This window comes from Trachemys scripta, chromosome 10 (assembly GCF_013100865.1).
Source record: "Trachemys scripta elegans isolate TJP31775 chromosome 10, CAS_Tse_1.0, whole genome shotgun sequence".
Taxonomy (NCBI): domain Eukaryota; kingdom Metazoa; phylum Chordata; order Testudines; family Emydidae; genus Trachemys; species Trachemys scripta.
In genome coordinates this window covers 84,878,389-84,898,395 of record NC_048307.1, presented here as the reverse complement: position 1 = coordinate 84,898,395, position 20,007 = coordinate 84,878,389, and the positions used below count along the sequence as shown (strand labels likewise).

Here is a 20,007-nt window from a genome sequence, read left to right as displayed (position 1 = left end):
CCCCCCCCCGCTCCGTACCAACCCGGTCCCGCCCCCCCGATCGGTACCAACCCGGTCCCGCCCCCCAGCGCTCCGTACCAACTCAGTCCGCTTACCCCCTCCTGCCCCGGTACTGCCCCAGCTCGCTCCCAGCTCTGCCCCGCCGGGTCCCGCCCCCCTGACCACTCTCTCCGCAGGGCGCGGGCGCCTGGCGCTGCGGGGGTGGCTGGCGGGGGCACTGCCCGGGCACTGCCAGGACCTGCTCCCCTCCGAGAGTCACGTGCTGCTGCTGCGCGGGGCAGCGCTGGAGGCCTGGGCGCGGGGCGCGGGGCTGTGCGGGGGGCCCGCCTGGCGGCGGCGGCTGCACCCAGGGGAGGCAGCCGGGCCCCTGCCCCTGGCCCCTGGCGGCTACGTGACCCCACGGCCGCCCTTCCTGTGCCCGCTGCCGCCGGCGCTGCGGGCCCGGAAGCTGGTGCTGGGCCACGAGCATGCGGCGCTGCTGGGCCCCGCCGGGACCGTCTACACCTGGGGCTGCGGCAGGTGGGTGTGGAAAGAGACTTGTGGGGGGGGGGGGGGGGGGCCCTCTGGGGGGGGGGGGGGGCCCGGGGGGGGGGGGGGGGGGGCCCTGGGGGGGGGGGAGGGGGCCCGGGGGCGGGGGGTGGCTGGTCCCTAGGGGGAGGGGCGGCAAGGAGAGGACATGGTGGCTCACCCCCATGGGGAGCGCTGTGGAGACGGGGCAGACATGGCGAGCAGAGACGAGCCTTGTCTCGTGTGTGTTCCCTGCAGACATGGGCAGCTGGGGCACGGGGGGCTGGAGCCTGTGTCGGAGCCCCGGCTCGTGGAGGCCTTGCACGGCGTGCCCATGGCGGACGTGGCAGCTGGAGGCTGGCATTCTGTCAGTGTCAGCGGTAAGGACCATGGTGTGGCATGGCAGCTCGTAGTGACGGGGTGGGGGCTTGGTCAGCGTGGCTAAGAGGGGAGCGCTGGTGCCAAGGGGAGTTGGTGCTATGTACAGCCCGGCTGTCCCTGGCCAGCCTGAACTAATTGAGTGGTGATGGTGGATTAGGTCCTAGGGGAGACTCTACAGCTGTGCACCACGTTCTGGAAGGGCCCCTGCTCACCCAGGAGCTGGGCAGCTCTGACTACTCATCCCCCGCTCTTGCTCCTCTCTCTCCCCCCCAGAGGGAGGTGATCTCTATGTCTGGGGCTGGAACGAATCCGGGCAGCTGGCATTGCCTTCCAAAGCACTGGCAGAAAAAAGGCCACCAGCCACAGCCTCTGTCGCCCAGCCTGAGGAACCCGGCTGCGGTGCAGGTGAGGAACCCTGCGATGCGACGCAGGTTTGGAGGCTGGTGGGCGGAGGGTTAGAGACCTGCTTGTGCCAGAAGCTGCTAGTGGCCTGTCTCGGTTCTTATGGCAACTTGCCTTTCCCATGGCCGTTCCCAGGTGAGGCATTTGGGAACGTTTCAGCAAAAGGCCTTTGTTTAACCCCTGGAGGCCCCACACTTTTCAGAGGCGTAGCTCCAGCCCCAGCCTGCCGTGTGCGGGAAATCCCCTGGCAGTAGCCTGGTTGCACTTGCATCTTGGAGGGTCAGACCCTCCCCCGCCAAGAGGCCCATGTCCTCCTTGCTTTCCAGCCACACCACCTGAGTTGGATTTTGACTCCGTTTTCCAGGCAAGGCAGAGCTGAAACTGGTCAGTCACGAGGCAGCCCTGGATGCTGAAGCAGTTGACTTCATTTCAATCCAGGCCTTCCCTGCTTTGCTGGATCTACCTGAGGGGTCAGAGGTCAGCAAGGTCAGCTGTGGCTCCCGCCACACTGCTGCTGTGACCCGTAAGTACAGGGACTTGGGTCTGGTCAGCGACAAGGGTAGTGGTGAAGTGTAGATTGCAGAGCTGTGATGGCTCTAAAGCCTTGTGCAGCCTTCAGCAATTCCCACCTGTTCTGGGGAAGGAGGCTGAGGTTGTCCAAGGGGCCTGGAGACTGGCTGCAGGGAACAGGCCCAGGCGAAGGAGGGGGACTTGGCTGTAAGAGGGGGGGCCTGGGCTCGGGTCACCACTGATGTGTGTTTATTAGCTTGCTTGGTTCAACTGAAAGTGATGTTCCAGTGAGAAACCTCAGGAGGGAACATGCCCTGAATTAACACCCCTGCCTCGGGGGAGCTGCTGCACCCAGCCCCATGGTCTGACTAAGGGCATAAAGCAGCAGGAGTCACATCAGGCCTGTGCCAGGGTGAAGCATACACAGCAGAACGTTCTGCTGTTCCCCTAGGGTGGGTTGTTGGACAAGACTTTGCCCTGTGGCCCCCACAGCTGACTCTCGCTCTTTGCTTACAGGGACTGGGGAGCTCTACACCTGGGGCTGGGGTAAGTGACGAGAGGGCCCTGCTCTTGGGGCTTGTCAATGAAAATACTGCTACAGCAGAAACAGGGCTAAAACCCAGTAGCATCCGCCCAGGGCCGTCTGCAGGAGAGAAGGCAGCCCCCTCCCTGGGGTGGGGTTGCAGAATTGCTGCTGCATGGTGTGGGGTGGAGCTGGCTGCACTTACCGACTGCTAGGGGCTGTGTTTTTGGCTGCAGGCAAATACGGACAGCTGGGACACAACGAGACAGCCAGCTCTGACCAGCCAAGACAGGTTGGCTATTTCCCTGCAAACGGGCTCACGGTGGAGGATGTGGTCTGTGGCCCATGGAACACTTACGTCTGTGCTGTGGAGAAGTGAGAAGAGCTGAAAGGGTGGAGAAAGGCTTTGAGACCATGGCCCAGGACAGCATCCAGCCCTACCTGTGGCACTGACACGTAGAGACTCAGCCATACCTGGGCCTGGCGCTGGACACATGGCTAGGGCCAAAAGTGATTTCCTTCGCACTGGGCCCCAGTCCAAGAACTCCAATTAATCATCGTTCCTGTGCTCAAAGCATCGTGCAGTTTTTTCCTAGCCCCACTGCTGTTGCCTCCTCTAAACGCTTCTGGGGGGTTGTAAAGGTGATAAGTCTCACGTAGGGTCTTGTAGGCAGACTGGCCTGAGCTAGCTAAAGTGAACTCAACACACGCACAGCCAGGAGACAGCACACGGTGGTGAAGAAGCTGCTGAATCTATTTCCTCCAGAGTTGAACTGTACACTTCAAAGGCACCATGAGTAACAAATTCATTCCACACTGTTCCCTCCCTGCCAGCACGGGGAGGCAAAGGTTAAAGGGGGCAGGGGAGGTTAAAATAGGCACTAGACAAACAAATGCTTGAGTAGCAAGATGCTTCCCCCATGCTGCAGTCAAACCGTACCATGCAGTTCCCCTGTAGTGCTAGCACAGAGCTGCCTAGGACCCCTCACCCCCATGGAGAAGCGCTTGGTCCCAGCTGTGTACAGAGAGCCCCAGCAGGCAAGGGCCAGCATGAGAATAAATAACCAAGCAAGGGGAGCTGTAGTGATAAGGTGCACATTGATTCATGATCAGGGACGAGAACACTATTTACAGAGCATCACTCAGTGATGGGAACAGAGGTTCAAACAGGCATAGCCCCAGCTCCAGCCTGCTCAGAGCAATGGAAAGGTGCCGCTTGCTAAGGGAACAGGCCTAGACCCGCTTCCTAGCCAGGTCCATACTAACCCTGCTCTAGCAGCCAGGGGCAGGGGCTGGCCGAGGGGATTACGGCCTCTGGCAAGGGTTAGGCTGACAAAGGGCCTGGGGAAGCTGGGCTGCTGCTCAAGTCATGACCCCTTGGGTCAGTAATCCACATCGCTCCACCCACCTACTACCCCCTCTAGCCAGCAGTGTCAACAGGCTGCTCCCGTTGCCACAGACACGGCCTCTCTCAGAGGTGGAGCGCGCCTGCTGTCCCAGCAGCACAGGTACAAAGCACTACCCCTGGGGGTTTCTACCTTTACAGGGTGGCCAAGTTGAGTCTAGCAGGCAGGAGGGATAATCAGCCAAGTCTCTCCCCAGTTCAGCTGCCTTTGGCTTTAGAAGGGCAGGTTGTGGTGGGAAAGTGCCAGGCTGTTGAAGGGATCCTGGAAGGGAATGCCTGGCCCCCAGGCCTGGCTGGAACAGGCCTTCCAGCTGGGGGAGGATGGGGGCTCAAGCACCCTAGCCCCGTTCTATGGAGCATTGCTAAGACCCTCTCCCTTTATGCCCACGCCTTGGCCCAGCAGGACTGGTGCACCCTAAGGGCAGGACAAGGCGTGGACCTTGCTTAGCCAGTCTAAGGTACTGGCTTCACCCCACACAGTCCCTTGGCAGCCGGCTAAGAAGCCAGGGGTGTTCTGGAGCCCTAGGCTGACTGCGCTTCAGGAAGGGTGGGCACCAGCCAGCCCCTGGCCCTTCTGCTGGGAAATGCTCAGGGGAAGGGGTAAGTATGCAGGAGAACCGATACTGAGGAAGATGCTTTGGACTCCAGCACCTCAGAGAGCAGCCGAGCCTGAGAGCCAACGAACTAACCAGTCACAGCCCAGGCAGGCAGGCAGGCAGGCAGGGAGAAGTTGCCATTGGAGGCTCTGGCTGCCCCGCTCCAGGGGCCATGCAGTAGTGTATGAAGAGCAGGGAGCCCTGGGCAGGAGCAGCCCAGCTCTTTGGAAAACATTGCATCTAACATAAAACCTGAAAGTCACTGTAGTAAAAACCATTTTAAAAAAGAGTCTCCCCTCCCCCCACTGCTTGCTCCTGCCTCTCCCCGGGGGGATGGCTGCCCGCAGGCCATGGGCCCGGCTGTGGGCACACAGGAACACGGCAGCATGCAGGGCCCAGCTAAAAATCCAACGTGGGACACCTGCCGTTTTCCCCTCCAGCCGAAGGGACGCACACTCGGGCGCTGCATGTCCCGTCATGCCGTGCCAGAGCAGCGACCCCGCCACTCTGAACAGCTGGAGCCCTCGGGCTGTGGCCTCTCAGCAGTGGATGTGGGTGGTTGTGGAGTTCAGGATCCGGGAGCTGGTGTCAGATTTGGAAGCCTTTGAAAGTTCGCGCTGTTAAAAGGGAAAAAAAATGCAAATGAAGTGCCAAGTGGGGGTAGGGCGATACAGCGAGAGGCTGCAGAGCCGGGCTGTGCAGCTGAGTTGCTCTCCAGCGGCCTGGCCAAGGTGGCTGCCTCGGCAGCACGTGCTACCACCACCCGGTCACTGGAGGGGCAGGAGAAGGCAGCCAGGAGGCATTTCGGGCCCATAGCCCTGAACAGGCCAAGCTAGAGCAGTGCCGGGTTAGTGCAGGCAGGGGACACAAGAACAAACCATCTCCTGCGGATCCTGGGACTTCCTAGGTGGAGAACAGCTGCCCCTGCCCCCCAGCACGCAGCACCAGTCCCTGCGGGGCAGGCAGCACTCCCGTTTGCTGAGAATTTGGGCTCTGTTGGAGCATCTGGAAAGCAAGCTGGTTTGTAAGACAGCCCAAGGGGAGGCAGGGAGGAGTTGGTGTCAGGCACATGGGACTATCACAATTCTGCCAGAGGGAACCCTGCTTCCTTTTAGTCCAACCACAAGTTACTGGTCCCAGTGACCACAGATGCCTCGAGCCCTGTGTCCCAGACCCTCGTGGGAAGCCACAACATCAGGGGCAGGAGCCGTTCTGGAGACTGGCCATGAATGCAGCCTTTGGGCCAGAGTTCTCAGCAAGCAAGCTGGACACATGGAACGCTGCTCCAGGGCAGTGGCCCTGGCTTTTGCTGCCCTGAGTTGGGGGATTCCTGCTGATTAGACAAGGCCAGGCCAGAGGGAGCTTGCAGGAGCAGCTGGTTGTTGCAGCAGGGAGGATTCCCAGCCCAGCGGGAGGAGAGCTGCGATGGGCCTTCTCAGCAGCAAACCAGCAGGCCCCTCCAGCAGAGAGCCCAGCAGCTGGGGGGGTGGGTTTGCAGCTCTGCTTACCCTGCCTGGCCAAGAACCTTGACCCGCCCTAGGCCTCTGTTGGGGAGCTTAGGTGGGGTTATTAATTCAGACCTCCACCAGCCATGGGACACTGGGGCCCCTGGGGTCAGCAGAACTCCCTGCCTCAGGGCTTGCTGTGAGTGGGGTCAGGGTCAGACAGGCCAGCACAAAGTGACACAGGAAACAGTCAGGCCCTGGCCCATGGCAGGAGGCAGGCTCTCTCCTGCCCTGTGCCAGCTAGCAGTCAGTGCCACCAGCTGGCTTTGGCCGGAGAGCTGACAGATCCCAGGCAGGAGCGCTGAGCTGCCGTGTGCTTCGGGACCAGGGTAAGGAAGGCTTGGCCCATCTAACGCACTTCAGAGAGGCCAGGCAGAGAAGGAACAAGGATGCAGCAGGCTCCCCCTAGAGCCCCGAGCTGAGCAGAGTGTGCTCCTAGACAGGAGCATCAGCGCACCACCACCAACTCCAGCTGCAGAGGATCAGTGCTTCTGCCATGGCTGTGTTTTCTATGGAGCCTGCCTCCTGTTCTTACTCAGCCTTACTCACGTCTCCCTTGGGTGCACCGAACAGCCAACTGCTGCTCTGGGTGCTGAGGACAGGTGAATGGCATGAAAGAGGTGGCAGCCCCAGGCCAGTGGCAGGCAGACAGTAAGTGGACAGACAGCTGAAGCCCAGCCCCCTGCCACTAGAGACAGCACCCAAGCTGAACAGCGCTTTCGAAGCTACGGCCCTGCGCAGGAACTCAGGAGATCTGGCTACAAAGCCAGGCTTGGCTGCCAACTCCTGAGACACCTTGGATAAGCCAGTGACTGTGCCTCAGTTCCCCATCTGTACCATGGGGCTAACACCTCTCCTCTGGGGCTGGCTCCCAGGGAGCAGCAAGGCTCCCGCACACAGAGCCAGGCCAGGGAAGTTCTTACTGAGAGATCAGAGAGTGCATTCATTGCCAGGTGCGTGGGTCCCTCAGCCAGAAACTGAGTGAGGCAGTATTGGAACCACACAGAATGGCAGGGCTAAAGTCACTGGAGTTCGAGCCCACGCTGGCTCCCTAAGGCAGCTCTGGGTGACTGTCCCTAAGTGGCAGGAAAATGGGCTCTGAACACAGCAGAGGTGAGGTATGCTGTGCCTCCGGGAGTGTATGAGGTGCGCAGGGATCCCCTCCCTGTCTGTGCTGCCCAGACTGGATTGTGTTTAGAAGAGGTGAATTACCGCAAACTCAGAATAGGTGCTGGCAACAGAGTTAATGCTGTAGTTACGCTGGGCAGGGGCTGTGGGGGTGCACCCACCGCTCAGGGTGGTTCCATTCAACTGGGACATGTTCTCCTTGTTCCGTTCTGCGTGTGCTGTGCGAGGGGGCTTCATGGCCACGCGGCTGGGGGTCCGAGCAGGCTGGCCAAGCTAGAGAGACGGAAGCACTGATGGTTAGGACAGACACGAATAGGACGTGGCAAGTACAGTGGTGCTGGCTTGGTTTCCCCTTCCTTACGTCACCAAACCCGAGGATTCCCGTGTCAGGGCTTGGAGCTCAGCTTTAAATTCTGCCTTGTCCAGCTTCAGCTAGTCCCGGGGGCAACCCTGCTGGGGCAGAGCCCATCATGCCTAGAGTCTGAGCTAAGGCAGCAGGAGCCAGCGACCAAACAATGCGGAGTGATGGAAATGCGCCAGAAGTGCTGCAGACATGTTTTCTGAAGGCCATTGGCTCTCACTGCCCAGAGCAGTGCCCTGCACACCCACGTGCAGCAGGCCCGACACGAGCTTTACCCAGCGCATTGGCAGCTTGCAGTTGACCACCGAATAAAGAAGCCCCTCCCCCAGCGGGAGCACCACGGAGCTCGGCGGGACTGCAGCTTGGTACGTACATTGAGGGGAGCGACAGCCAGAACTGCATGTGGGAGAAGCTATTTTATACCTGCCTCCTCCACCCCAAGCTCATACACCCTCTGCCCAGTCAGTATCCCTCTCCTGGGGGCTGTGCCTACACGGGCTAGAAGAGCCGACTTCCCTGGGGCAGGGCACTGGAGCTAGGGGCAGCATGTGCTTACCTTGCCTCCGGAGGGTGGTGGGCGGGACACTGGGGAGTGGAAGAGCGTCCCCCCAAAGGCGGAACGGAGTGTGCTGTTGGGAGTGGTACAGGAAGTTGCATTGAGCTGAAGGCAAAGTATAAGAAGTTAGTGGTGGAGGCTCAGAGACCAGCCATGCAGGGAAGCCCTTGGAAAGGGGGCCCTTTGCTAGGTTCCCTTTAGTGGCTCCCCCCATGTGGTAACCAGGGTAGCAAGTCTTAGGTTAGCAACAGCCATTGGGAGAATCCCAGCGCACTTGGCTACTTTCCAGGGGAGGTTGCGGACAGAGCCCTCAGTGCTGGCGGGAGGGAGGGCTCTAGTCACTCCCTGGGGCAGGAGGGTGTGGTCAGCTCTCTGGCCGCCATCAGCGAGGTCCTGCTCCCGGCCCCTTTAGGAGCCATGGTATCCCCGGGGCCTGACCCTGCTGTGGCTCTGGGGTGCTAACCACTGGCAGCTCAGCAAGCGCCGTTTCGCTCCTCCCACCCGAAGATGCCCAAGAACTGGGCTTCTTTAAGGAACACCAAGCTTGGCCCGTCTCCCAGCAAAGCTTGCACTGCTGTGCCAGGCTGGCAGCGTGTCTCATTTACCTTCCTCACTTTGCCAGGCGTGTTGGCGCCTAGGACCCGGCGCTTGCTGGGTGTCCTCGGGACGCTGCCATACAGCATCTCCTCCTCAATCTGACGACTCTTCTTCAGTTGCTACACAAGAGACAGGTAGAGCCGGGCCCGGGTGAGGGCCCATTGGGGAGGGGTGCGCCAGCCCCAGTGATTCACACAGTTACGTGCCCAGGGGCATCGAGAGCAAATTAAAACCCAGCCTGCGGCACAGCATTGGGCCAGCTAGTGGAAAGCACCGAGCAGAGCCCACGCAGCAGCGACTCACCCCTGCTAGCTGGAAGGCAGTGCCAGGATGGGAGGACAGACGCCAGGCACAGGTATGAATTAGTGTGGCCAAATCCCAGCTTAGCGGCATCCAGGGAGAAGGAGCACAGTACGTGCTGGCCGAGGCCTGCAGGATACGCTGATGCCATTAGCTCTGGCCACGTGCAGAAGTGGCAAAGCTCTCTCCCCTCCCCAGGAGCAGTGAGAGGTTTGCCCATCTGTATCCCACAGCTCAGCCTGGCTCAGGCAGCAGGCAAGGGCCTGTCCCAGTGGCAGTGGAGAACACACCTGGCCCCCTGCCGGTGGGACTTCACTCTGTTCGGCTCTGCACTCACCCGTTCCTGCTTCTCCTTCTCTTTCTCCAGCCGATGCAGCTGCCATTGCTCGCTCACGTATTCCATGAACCGCTGCCCATTCACCAAGAAGGCCTCCCCATGCTCCCGTTCCCAGGCCTCAACCCGAACTTTCAGCTCCTCCTCCAGCTAGGCGGAGAGAGACAGACAGTGAATACTGCAGCAGAGCAGGTCAGGCTGTCCCATGCAGCCTGGGATTTCCCAGAGCCTGTGACCTGCCTGGTCAGCACCCAGACCCCTCAGAGAGCCCTGCTTTATGCTGCCAACCAACCCACAGGGCTGGGAGCCTCAGGGACGGCATGCCAAGTCCACACGCCCCGTATTCAGCTCCCACGTGCTGGCAGGCAGGCCACCACCCCAGAGCAGCACATACTTTGGGGAGAGTCTTCTGAAGTTTCGCTCGCTGCTTTTCTTCCTTCAGGAGGTTGCCCCCTCGGTTAGCAAAGCGACTTGGGTCCGTTGCTTTTCTCTAATGCACAGAAGGCCAAGCAGACAGTTCACATCCTGACATGTCCACCTATGTCCCCGAGATGCCCTCCTGCCCTGCCTGCAGTACTGCGCTCAATCTCTGTTTGCCAGGCCACCCTCCAGTGATATCCTCACATGCCCCCACCCCCCAGGTCATACTACCCATCTCCCCAAATTTTGCCTTGTGGGCACCCTGGTCTTCCTCAGCCGCCAGCACTCCCCAGAGCTAGGGTCAGTTGGTATGCTCCCTGCAGGGACAGTACCTCCAGCTCCAGGAAAAGCCTCCAGTTTTCCTCCCATTTGTGAACAGCTTCAAAGAGCTCTTTGTGTGTCTCGTAGTAATGCTTCACATGCCCCACCTCAGCGTCGTGGAGCTGCAGCAGGGCCTCGGTGCAGTCCTCTGCAAAGGGATGGAGAGCAGAGTCACCAGGGCACAGACAGCAGGAATCCCAAACTCACAGCAATGGGGCAGCAGCAGGCCAGGCTGCTGAATGGGAAGCTCCACTGGAGAGCACCCTGCATGCCTCCAGCTGGCCTGCACAGCTCCCTACGGGGCAGAAAAAAATCCAAGGCCCAGCCCCAGGCCCAACCTGGAAACCCCATACGCACCCTCGTAGTAAGGGGCAAAAGCTTGTCTCTGCTCAGTGCCGTAAAAGCATTTGTCCCAGTAAGCGGCCAGCTCTGCTCTGATTGCTTCAATCACAGTCTTCATGTTCTGCAGCTTCAGCTCCTCCAGACGGTCCACCTCGAACTGCAGCTAGAGACCAGAACAGAGCAGGCAAAGTCCTGGGCGTCAGGGCACAGCAGGACAGGGAGGGGGATTTACTGGGTGCTTCAGGGAGAACCAGCCTGGAGCGGCTGGGGATCGTTCCTGGCCATCCTAGAACACAAGAGCCGGCAGGCACTAGTGCCCATGGCCATCACTCAGAGGCAAGGCTCACATCCCTCCCTTTACACCAAACAGCCGCCCCCCATGGCTCCGACCGGGCACGGTTTCCTTACGGCTTTCCTGGTTTTGGCTCTGGATCCGGTCATGTAGGTGGCAAAGGCTTCTCTCTCCTCCGCAGGCACCTGCAGCCGGTCCCAGAGCTCCGCAATTCTGGCACGCAGCTCACTGCAAACAGCGTCATTTAAAGCTCTCCGGGCCTCCAGCTAGAGCGGGGAAAGCACAGGGGCAGCATTCCGGCAGCTAGCAGGGTAGCTCCTCAGAAGTACCTGCTCACTGCAAAGGCAGGAGCCCCCATACCTCTTCATCTGCCCCTATTACAAGGGCTCTTCACCAGTGCCAGGACAGCACTAAGAATCTCCCTGCAAACTACAGCCTGGAAGACTTCAGACCACTGTGCTCCATACCTGCTGCAGCAGCTCTTTAAGAGCAGCTATGTTCTCCATAGAGAGGCAGAAGGCGTCCTCGTCCTCACACACCACATCCCGCTCGAAGCTGGTGTCAGGGACATGATCCAGCTCCTCCATGCACAGAATGATCTGCCGTTTGATGCTGACGAACTCCTCTCTCCTGCGCTCCTGGAGGCAGAAAGCAACAGCGCTAGAGGCCAGGAAGCATCCTGCCACACAGGTTTCTCTTGCGCGCTCTCTCACACACACTTCCCCCCTGCACCACCACCACCCACCCACCCACAAAAGACCTTCTCAGCAGCCAGTGCTGCCAGGTGGCGTCTGAAGCAGTCGAGCTCCTCCAGGCTGGGCACAGAGTTGCTGTCGATGCTGTAGGGGGTCATGCAGAGAAGGTCACACAAGTCTTGGTCACGTTCTTGCAGAGTTTTCAGCTCCTGCTTCCTCTCTCTCTTCTGCTTCAGCATCACTTCCAGGCGAGTGCGCAAGTCCTTTTCCAGCTGCAGGATGGTGCTCTCCTCCTCCTCCTGAGAGAGCACAAGACATCAGCACTGCTCTCTACAGCAGCTCTAGCCAAGGTGCATTGACCTGGTTAGTTCCAGGCTGACCGGGCGAGACACCCCAGCAGAACAGCCCTTCCACAGGGAAAGTGGATCAGCTGCAAGAAGCCAGGTCTGCAGCATGCACCTGTGCCACCCCCACTCAGCCTGCAAGACCCCATTGGTGGTCCAGAGCTCTGTGCTCCCTGCGGTTCACTGATGAGCTCTCAGGAGACAGACTTTGGGAAACAGCCAGTTTCTCCTGTGAGCTGGGGCCCTGCGTGAGGCACCGGGCTAAGGACTAAGCCAGTAGAAGACAGTGTAACTAGACTGGATGGACAGGAGGGAGTCTCAGGGCCAGGCCCCGGAACGCACCTCAAAAGGATCCAGCTGGAGCTCCTTGCAGAGAGCGTCCAGTTCCTTGCGACACATAGCAATGCTTTTCAGGAGACGCTCCTTCAGGTTCTCCTCCTCAGCCACCATCATGTCCAGCAGACCCTGCAGCAGAGTGACAGTTAGCGTTGGCCAGTGAGCAGCAGAGGACGGGTGGGAGAGCCAGAGGAGTGAATACGCTAAGTCTGATGTCAGGAGGTTTGGAGCAGAGCCCACTTACATCCCTGAAAGGCTTGCCTCTGGGCATGCTGGGCAGAGAGCACAGTGCCCACCGCATGGACTGGAGTGAGAGGCTTTACACTGGGCACAGGAGACGCAGAAGGGCAATGCCAGGGCAGAGCTGCAGCAAGACCCCCCGATCTCTATGCTCTGGTGAGGCAAAGCGGGAAATAGTGGGTAGGGCTATATCTACAGTCTGGTAGGGAGGGCTGCCTCAGGGGCCGAGAGACAGGACTGTTAGTCTGCAGGGACCTGACAGGGACTTCAAGGCACCCAGGCCACCAAGATCAGAATGCAAGAGCGATAGAAGTTGTGCAACGGGGGTCTGGGCCTCTCCCCCCAGAGCAGGACCGGAGAGGTGAACAGTCTGCAATGTGATGGAGCAGGTACACAGCCCTAGGGGAGACACTCTGTCCTGCTCTCCCGCAGCCCAGAATGTATCATGCCTGCCCACCACCGAGGTGCCAACGCTGCGCCTCGCTCAGAGCCCCCTGTCCTGGGGAGCAGGTCCATTTTCCCTGCTTGGCCAACTCAGTAACCCAGGGGAGGAGTGTGAGAGTCACAGAGTGTCACTCCTGGACCTCAGAATGATCATCTGTGAAATGGGAATAGTACTTACAAGGCTTGAAAAACCCACTCGCCCCAGGGGAAAGTATCTGGAGCAGTCGAGTGGGCCTGGAAGCGGAGCAGCAGAAGCAAAGCAGAAAGGGGCAGTGGCTAACTCAAGAGAAGCAGGGAAGGAAGATTATCTGAGGGGGAAAGGAGAATAGAAGAGGAGAGGGGAGAACTCCATGCAAGGGGAAGCCAGGGCGAGAGGGAAGAGCAGCGTGGGAAGAGGTACAACTTATGGCAGGAGAGGAGGGAGAAGCAGAGTTCAGACAGAAGGTCCAAGAGCCAGGAAACAACAAAGCGGTTCAGGGTAACTCCAAGGAACAGGCTGTTGTGTGCCTCCTTTGCAAGGGGTGGGGGCTAGGGCTGTACAGGAGTTTGGACCCTGCCCAGTAGGCCTAGTAGGCACAGGGTACATTTTTCAAGCTTGTACTTAACACCTTTGTGAAGGGTTTTCAGAGTTTTGGATGAAGACAATCACAGGGGCCAGGGCACAGTTACAGGAGGACAAGAGCCTTGGACACATTAGAGAAGCCAGCTATCCCGGGAGCAAAGGGCACCTTTGGATTGGATTGGATGGCCCTGGGATCCAGCACAAGAGAAGGCAGTGGAGATGGCTTTTGAGTGCTCGGGATCCTTCCTGGATGCTAGCCAGCTGTTTCCACTGCCACCCCCAACCAGGCCTCTGGATGGCACGGGTGCATGTTTAGCACATGCATGATTAGAAATAGATGGCTAGCAGCAGCAGGAGGAGGAAAACTAGTCATCTATAGGGCAAGGAGGTAAGAGGGCTGGAATGGTTAGGTCCTAGACACTGCTGAAGACAGAACTGGAAGGGACCCAAACAGATCTGCTGGCCATGCTAGGGCCTACATCCCAGACTGGACATGATTGGGCAGGGCTCCCCTGTATCATGCCGAGGAACAGGGAAGCTGAAAGCCTGACACAATGACTTCTGGGCCACCCCAGTGGAGCAGAGCTGGCCAGCAGGAACTGTTCAGACCACGGTAGGTTCTCACTAGTTGGCACAGTCAATACCCCTTCTAGACTGTCCAGTGCTGACCTCTTTGCTGAGTAGCTGCAGTTAGCAGCACATACTGGGGAAGTTAACAGATTTTCTGCAATATCCCTTGTATTTCTCCAGGCTCATGATTCTGAGGAGAGGCAGCGTAAGTCTAGCAGGGATAAAGCTCCCCTGAGCTGCCAGGAAAGGCCTAAAGAGAAAGCACCAGTTTTGCCCTCCTTCCCCACCAGTTCTTCCCTGCCCAAGGCAGAGCAGCTGCTTCCCTGCAGGGCGCTGGGGTCAGGTGTACACCCCTCGAGTTCATTCATCCCTTACAGTGTCTGGATACAGAGCAAAGGGCGAGAGAGGGAAAAGTACTCGCCTTGATGTGCTTCTTCACCACTTCTGTTCGTTGCAGTCGCTGCTCCTCAGGGATCCCAATCTCCTCCCAGATATCCCGAAGGTGACCCAGCGCTTTGTTCAGACATGCCACAGACTCTGCAGCCAGCACCTCGCTGAGGGAGGCAGGAGGGACAGTTGTAAAACACTTCCATCACAATCGCTTCACTTCAGCTCCACTGAAGAGAGGAGACTTAAAAACTAGATCTCGCATGAGATGGAATAGAGGGTTGAGTTTTAAAACATCTATTTGGACAAACTGGTTTGCATTCCTTTGGACAAGTTGTAAAGAGCTGCTCTATTGCTGACGTGGCTGGACTGTGGAAAGACCCACCCAACAAAACCTCAGGCTGTGAGGAAACGGAGGGATCAAGCGCTTACTGCGCCTCACATTCTCGCCAATATTCTCAACACAAAGTCATAGGATATTATTCTTTAGTGTTGGGAAAGCACCCAGGAGTCAATTTTGCCAGGCACTGTACGAACACAGAACAAAGAGACACTCCCTGCACCAAGCGTTACGATGCCCAACGGATGAAGATGCTGTTATGACATGCACATAGAACAATCATCCATTGGTCATTGCCAGCCGTAATAAAGTTTCAGGGCTGGAAGCGAACCACTCAGGTAGTTATGCATTTGCTGCCAAAGCATTGAAGAAATTCACATGACTGAGTTTGCTGAAGTGCTAAACCAGCTTTTGACAGCACTATCCTCTTCTGCAGAAGCAGAGAGAATACTGCCTTCATTTGTAGGAGTTTGTTCAAAGTTGAGAAACTGACTGAGAATTGAAAGTTTGTTTCCCCCCTTCAATCTATGAATAAAAACGAGGGGAGAGGAGACGATCTCTCAGTTCTAAGAACTTGAAGGACATGGTGTCCAGAAACACTCAGTTCAATTCATTAACTACAGCGAATACCTCCTTTGGTCATAGAGTCCGAGTTTCTAGCCAGAAGCAACCATTAGATCATCTAATCTGACCTCCTGTGTAACGCAGGCCCTTACATTTCACCCAGTGCCCCTGACTGGGCCCAGTAACTTGGGTTTGGCAAATGCACGTTCCAGAAAGGCTCCGGACTGGAAGCCATCAAGAGAGAGAATCCACCACTGGCTCTGGGAGTCTGGTCCACCACCCTCCCTGTTGAACATTTGTATCTAATTTGAATTCAGCTTCCAGCCAGGGGCTCTTCTTTGAGCCGTGTCCCTATGGGTGTTCCACTAGGGGGACATCTCAAAGAACCACAGTTACTACACAGGGTGAGTAACCATTTCTTCTCATGCGTCTGATGAAGTGGGTATTCACCCACGAAAGCTTATGCTCCAATACGCCTGTTAGTCTATAAGATGCCACAGGACTCTTTGTTGCTTTTTACAGATCCAGACTAACACTGCTACCCCTCTGATACATTTCTTCTCTTGTTCTGCTGGTCTCCTCGAGGTGAAAGACCTCTTTAGTACTCAGTATTTTCTCCCAGGGAAGGTACTTATACTCAGTAATCAAGTCACCTCTCAGACTTTTTGATAGAGCTCAATATGTTTAGTTTAAGTCTCTCACCGAAGGGCATTTTCTCCAGCCCTGAAATAATTTTTCTGGTTCTTTACACACCCTGTCCCATTTTTCAACACCTCTTTAAAAATGTGGAAGTGCACATAATATTCCAGTAGTGGTCTCACCAATGCTGTATACAGAGGTAAAAATCATCTCCCTATTCATACACCCAATGATCGCATTAACTCTTTTTGCACGGGTAGCTCATGTTGAGTTGCTCATCCAGTAGGACCCCAAATCCTTTTCAGAATTACTGCTCTCCAGGAGACAGATCCCATTCTGTAGGTATGCCTGGCATTCCTTGTTCCTGGATGGGTAACTTTACATTTGGCTGTATTAACACACATTTTGTTTGCAGATTACTGTTTGGCTGCCCTGTTCTCATCATTAGTTACCACTCCGCCAATCTATCTCATCTGCAAATTTTATTAGCAGTGATTTTATGTTTACCTCCAGATCTGATGAAAGTGCTGAATAGTATTGGGCTTAATACTTATCCACATGGAACTTATCCACATATTGAATGGGGATGTTTCTGAGGATTCCCTGTTGATGACTAGTTTGAGATTGGTCAGTTCGCCAGTTCTTAATCCATTTTATATATGCTTTATTGATATTGCATAATGCTTTTTTTTTGGGGGGGGGGGGGGAGAATCAGGATGTTGTATGGTTCTAGCTTAGTGTCTTCAAAAGTCTAAATCAATAAGTTACTTTTATCAACCAAATTTGTAACCTCAAAGAATGAAATCAAGTGTGTTTGGCAAGGCCTATTTTTCATAAAATCATGTTGACTAGCATTATAGAAACATAGGACTGGAAGGGACATCGAGAGGTCATCTAGTCCAGTCCCCTGCACTCATGACAGGACTAAATATTATCTAGCCCATCCCTGACAGGCGTTTGTCAAACCTGCTCTTAAAAATCCCCAATGATGGAGATTCCACAACTTCCCTAGGCAGTTTATTCCAGCGCTTAACCGCCCTGACAGTTAAGAAGTTTTTCCTAATGTCCGACCTAAACCTCCCCCTTATGTTCCCTCTCAGTCTTCTCTTCCCCAGAAGAAAAACCCAGTTTTTTCAATCTTCCCTCATAGGTCATGTTTTCTAGACCTTTAATCATTTTTGTTGCTCTTCTCTGGGCTCTCTCTAATTTGTCCACATCTTTCCTGAAAAGTGGCACCCAGAACTGGACACTCCAATTGAGGCCTAATCAGCACGAAGTAGAGTGGAAGAATTACTTCTCGTGTCTTGCTTATAACACTCCTGCTAATACATCCCAGAATGATGTTCGCTTTTTTCGCCTTTAGTTACACCAGTGGACTGAAAAGTTCTATTTCATTCTCATAGGATACTAGTACATCATTCTGCTTCATGAAAGGTACTTCTTCATCCTGTGCTTGAAGATAAAAGGGCCTTGCTTATTATCTGATAATTCAACATTCTATCCATGAATGCGTCTCTCTTCCCCCTCTCGGTCACAAATAGCTGGACTGGCAATTTGGTTCCTTCTCTCACAGATGATCCTTCTCCTGGTGGCAATTATTTCTGAAACCGGTTGTCTAGGAAGTCTTTGCTTGGATGCTACGCAGCATTGAAATTTGCTCTCTCATACCATGTTTTCTCATACCACTACAGCCACCACCAGAACTCTCTCTTTCTGGCAGAAAAAGAGAGCAGAGCACATCCAAGGCACATCACAGCAGTTTTGCCTTCATTGTCCATATCTTCACTACCTAGTGTGGAGCCATACCTCTCCCCAACTCCCTTAGTTGCAGCTCCTGTTCTGCTCAGGAGTGGGCCTGGAAACTGACAAATCCTGAACCTCCCTGCTCAGCTCCATCCCCTTGCTACCACCACTTAGACTTCAAAAACCAGGACTGGTCATAGACCCAAGGGTCCCAGACACAAATAAAACTCACATGGCTTGCTTAGGGACCCAGAGGCCAGCCACAATATCCTCAAGGAGAACAAATAGACCAAACCCCATTCACCAAGTATCTTTTATCTTCAAGTACAGGATCTGCAGCTACACCCTGCGAAACACCCTTATTTATTATATCAGTTTTAAATGCAAAACATATTTCGATAAACTTCTTATGTTCCCAGTACATTTAAGGTCATTTCTTTTAATTAACAAAAAGCTATTTTAAAATGCAGTTTTGTACATTTTTAATTGAATTCCAGTTTTCATCCAAATGTCACAAGTAAAAACAAATAAAATGCTCATCTCGTAAATGTCATTCACCATATTCTAACATATTAAAAACAAAGAATCTGAATAATTATTATATAATTGCTCAAGTATTTATAGGCCTCTTAAAAACATGAGCATAAACATAAGAACAGCCAGACTGGATCAGACCAAAGGCCCATCTAGCCCAGTATCCTGTCTTCCAACAGTGGCCAATGCCAGGTGCTTCAAAGGGAATTAAAACAACAGGCAATTACCCAGTGATTCAGTCATCCTCTATCCTTGGTGCCCAGCACCTGGCAGTCAGAGCTTCGGGAGCCCAGAGCATGTGGTTACGTCCCTGACCACCTTGGCTAATAGCCATTGATGGACCTTGTTACACTCCAGGAACTTCTCTAATGCTTTTTGGAGCCCACAGATACATTTGGCCTTCACGACATCCCCCGGCAGGGAGTTCCACAGGTTGTCTTGCGTTGTGTGAAGAAATACTTCCTTCTGTTGGCTTTCAACCTGCTGCCCGTGAATGTCATTGGGCGCCCCTAGTTCCTGTGCTGGGGAGTCACTCACAGTCCCCACCCCGCCCTGACTGGCCAGGCCGCCGCCAGATCCCCCCTTAGGCGCCTCCTTCCCACGGAGAACAGCCCCAGACCGGTTCCGCGCCGCTCCGGGCCCGGCCCGCGGCCTTTCCCCCGTGCAAACGGCGCCGGGCCCCGCGCGCGCTGGGACCGGTCCCTTCCCCGGGGCCCCGGCCCGAGCCCGGCACCGCAGCCAGGCGAGCCCGGGCCGCTCCGAGCGCCGCGCGGCTGGGCCGAGACCCTGCTCCGAGCCCCGAGCCAGGCCGGGCCGGGCCGGGCCGGGCCCCGCGCCGCCGGCAGCGCTGGGGGGAGACGGGCGGCGCGGCCCGGCAGCCCCCCCTCACCTCACCTCTTCCTCATGGCGGCGGCGCTCCCCGGCCCCTCGCTCCGCTCCCCGAGCCCGGGCGTGGCGATTCAAACTCCCCTCCCTAGCCTGCGCATTGGCTGCTGGGCTGCATTACGTCACGGCAGGCCCCGCCTACAACCGCCGCTTCGGCCACGCCCCCGTCGGGCCTGGGAAGAGTTCCCTTTCGCCTTCAAACCGCGTCCCTCATCGCCGCCCGCCCCGCCCCGCCCCGCGCTTATGTCAACCAATAAGCAGTCAGCGCCCCGGGCCGTAAGCCAATGAAGAGAGAGTGATGAGGTGAGGCGAGACGCCTGCTGCACGCTGGGAGCCGTCAGCGCAACGTGATCACGTGGCCTTGCAACCCAGCCCCCGCGCGGAGTCCAGAGCCGTGCCCAGGCTGCCCAGCCCCTCCCCCAACAGCGCCCCATTGCACCAAACTGAACACGCTGGCTCCGCCCCCTGCCCCGCCCCTTCCGAGCCCAGCCCCCCCCGCCTGTCACTAAACTGGGGAGGAGGGGCTTGGGGTGCAGGAGGGGGCTCGGAGCTAGGCCAGGAGCAGGCTCAGGGCTTGGGGCGGAGGCTCTGAGGAGGAAGGGTTAGGGGTGCAGGAGGGGGCTCCAGGCTGGGGAATGTGGGAGGGGGCTCCAGGCTGGGGGAGGGAGCAGGCTCTAAGAGGGAATTTGGGTATGGGAGGGGGTTGGGGTACAGGAACAGGCTCTGGGAGGGGGCTCAGGGTTGGGGTGCGGGGGTCTGGGAGGGAGTTAGGGTACAGGAGGGAATTCCAACCTGGGGCAGGGGCTCCGACCAGGCAACCCTGACCTCGGGCAGCTCCTGGCAGCAGGGCTAAGGCAGACAGCCTGGCTCCGCACTGCTCTCGGAAGTGGCTGCCATTGGTTCCTGGCCAATGGGAGCTGCGGAGCCAGCGCTTGGGGCAGGGGCAGCTCAGGGAGCTTCCTTGATCACCCCTGGGCCTTGGGACTGCAGGGACATGCCAGACACTTCCAGGAGCTGCACAGAGCCTGCCTTAGCCCCAGTCCACCTCCAACCAGACTTTTAGTGGCCTGGTCAACACCAGGGACCCTTTTCGACCGGGAGTACCGCTTGAAAACTGGATGCCTGGCAACCCTACTACATGGCCAGGACTGCCCCCCACATTAGCACCAGCTCAACCCCTTGTCTGGCATCTGCCCAGAACCCCCCCCCCTTCTGCCAGAAAGCCAGCACTCCCTGAGGGCCTG

The 20,007-nt window shown here is 56.8% G+C and overlaps 2 protein-coding genes across 5 annotated transcripts in view; one reads left to right on the top strand and one right to left on the bottom strand.

Annotated features, from left to right (window-relative positions):
- RCCD1 (RCC1 domain containing 1) overlaps positions 1 to 2,897 on the top strand; it is an 8,178-nt gene extending 5,281 nt beyond the window's left edge. Inside the window, exons 2-7 of the mRNA XM_034783440.1 lie at positions 177 to 519; positions 766 to 887; positions 1,162 to 1,293; positions 1,655 to 1,813; positions 2,317 to 2,346; positions 2,560 to 2,897. Coding sequence (XP_034639331.1) covers positions 177 to 519; positions 766 to 887; positions 1,162 to 1,293; positions 1,655 to 1,813; positions 2,317 to 2,346; positions 2,560 to 2,702 — 929 coding nt within the window. The 3' untranslated portion in view covers positions 2,703 to 2,897. The remainder of the gene's footprint in view (positions 1 to 176; positions 520 to 765; positions 888 to 1,161; positions 1,294 to 1,654; positions 1,814 to 2,316; positions 2,347 to 2,559) is intronic.
- Positions 2,898 to 3,058: 161 nt separating this feature from the next.
- PRC1 (protein regulator of cytokinesis 1) lies at positions 3,059 to 18,954 on the bottom strand. Of its 4 annotated transcripts, none has more exons than XM_034783433.1 (14): positions 18,773 to 18,954; positions 14,093 to 14,225; positions 11,862 to 11,984; positions 11,241 to 11,474; positions 10,948 to 11,118; positions 10,597 to 10,746; positions 10,204 to 10,351; positions 9,858 to 9,994; positions 9,500 to 9,595; positions 9,109 to 9,255; positions 8,480 to 8,590; positions 7,875 to 7,979; positions 7,042 to 7,230; positions 3,059 to 4,941 (listed from the first exon to the last, which is right to left on the bottom strand). In XM_034783433.1, exons 1-14 carry the CDS (start codon positions 18,781 to 18,783, stop codon positions 4,864 to 4,866), a joined length of 1,833 nt encoding a protein of 610 aa, XP_034639324.1. In that variant the 5' UTR covers positions 18,784 to 18,954; the 3' UTR covers positions 3,059 to 4,863. The 4 variants fall into 4 exon arrangements, with proteins under 4 accessions (XP_034639324.1, XP_034639325.1, XP_034639328.1 ...); XM_034783434.1 differs by having other exon boundaries at positions 7,119 to 7,230; positions 18,773 to 18,952; XM_034783437.1 differs by having other exon boundaries at positions 18,768 to 18,788.
- Positions 18,955 to 20,007: the final 1,053 nt, after the last annotated feature.

What these genes read in the sequence shown, in the direction of transcription:
- PRC1 (XM_034783433.1), bottom strand. An exon ending in TCCAGCTGGATCCTTTTGAG is followed by an intron (nt 11,475 to 11,861) that starts GTGCGTTCCGGG and finishes GTGCTCTCTCAG; the next exon opens with GAGGAGGAGGAGAGCACCAT. An exon ending in CACCACCCTCCGGAGGCAAG is followed by an intron (nt 7,231 to 7,874) that starts GTAAGCACATGC and finishes CCGTCTCTCTAG; the next exon opens with CTTGGCCAGCCTGCTCGGAC.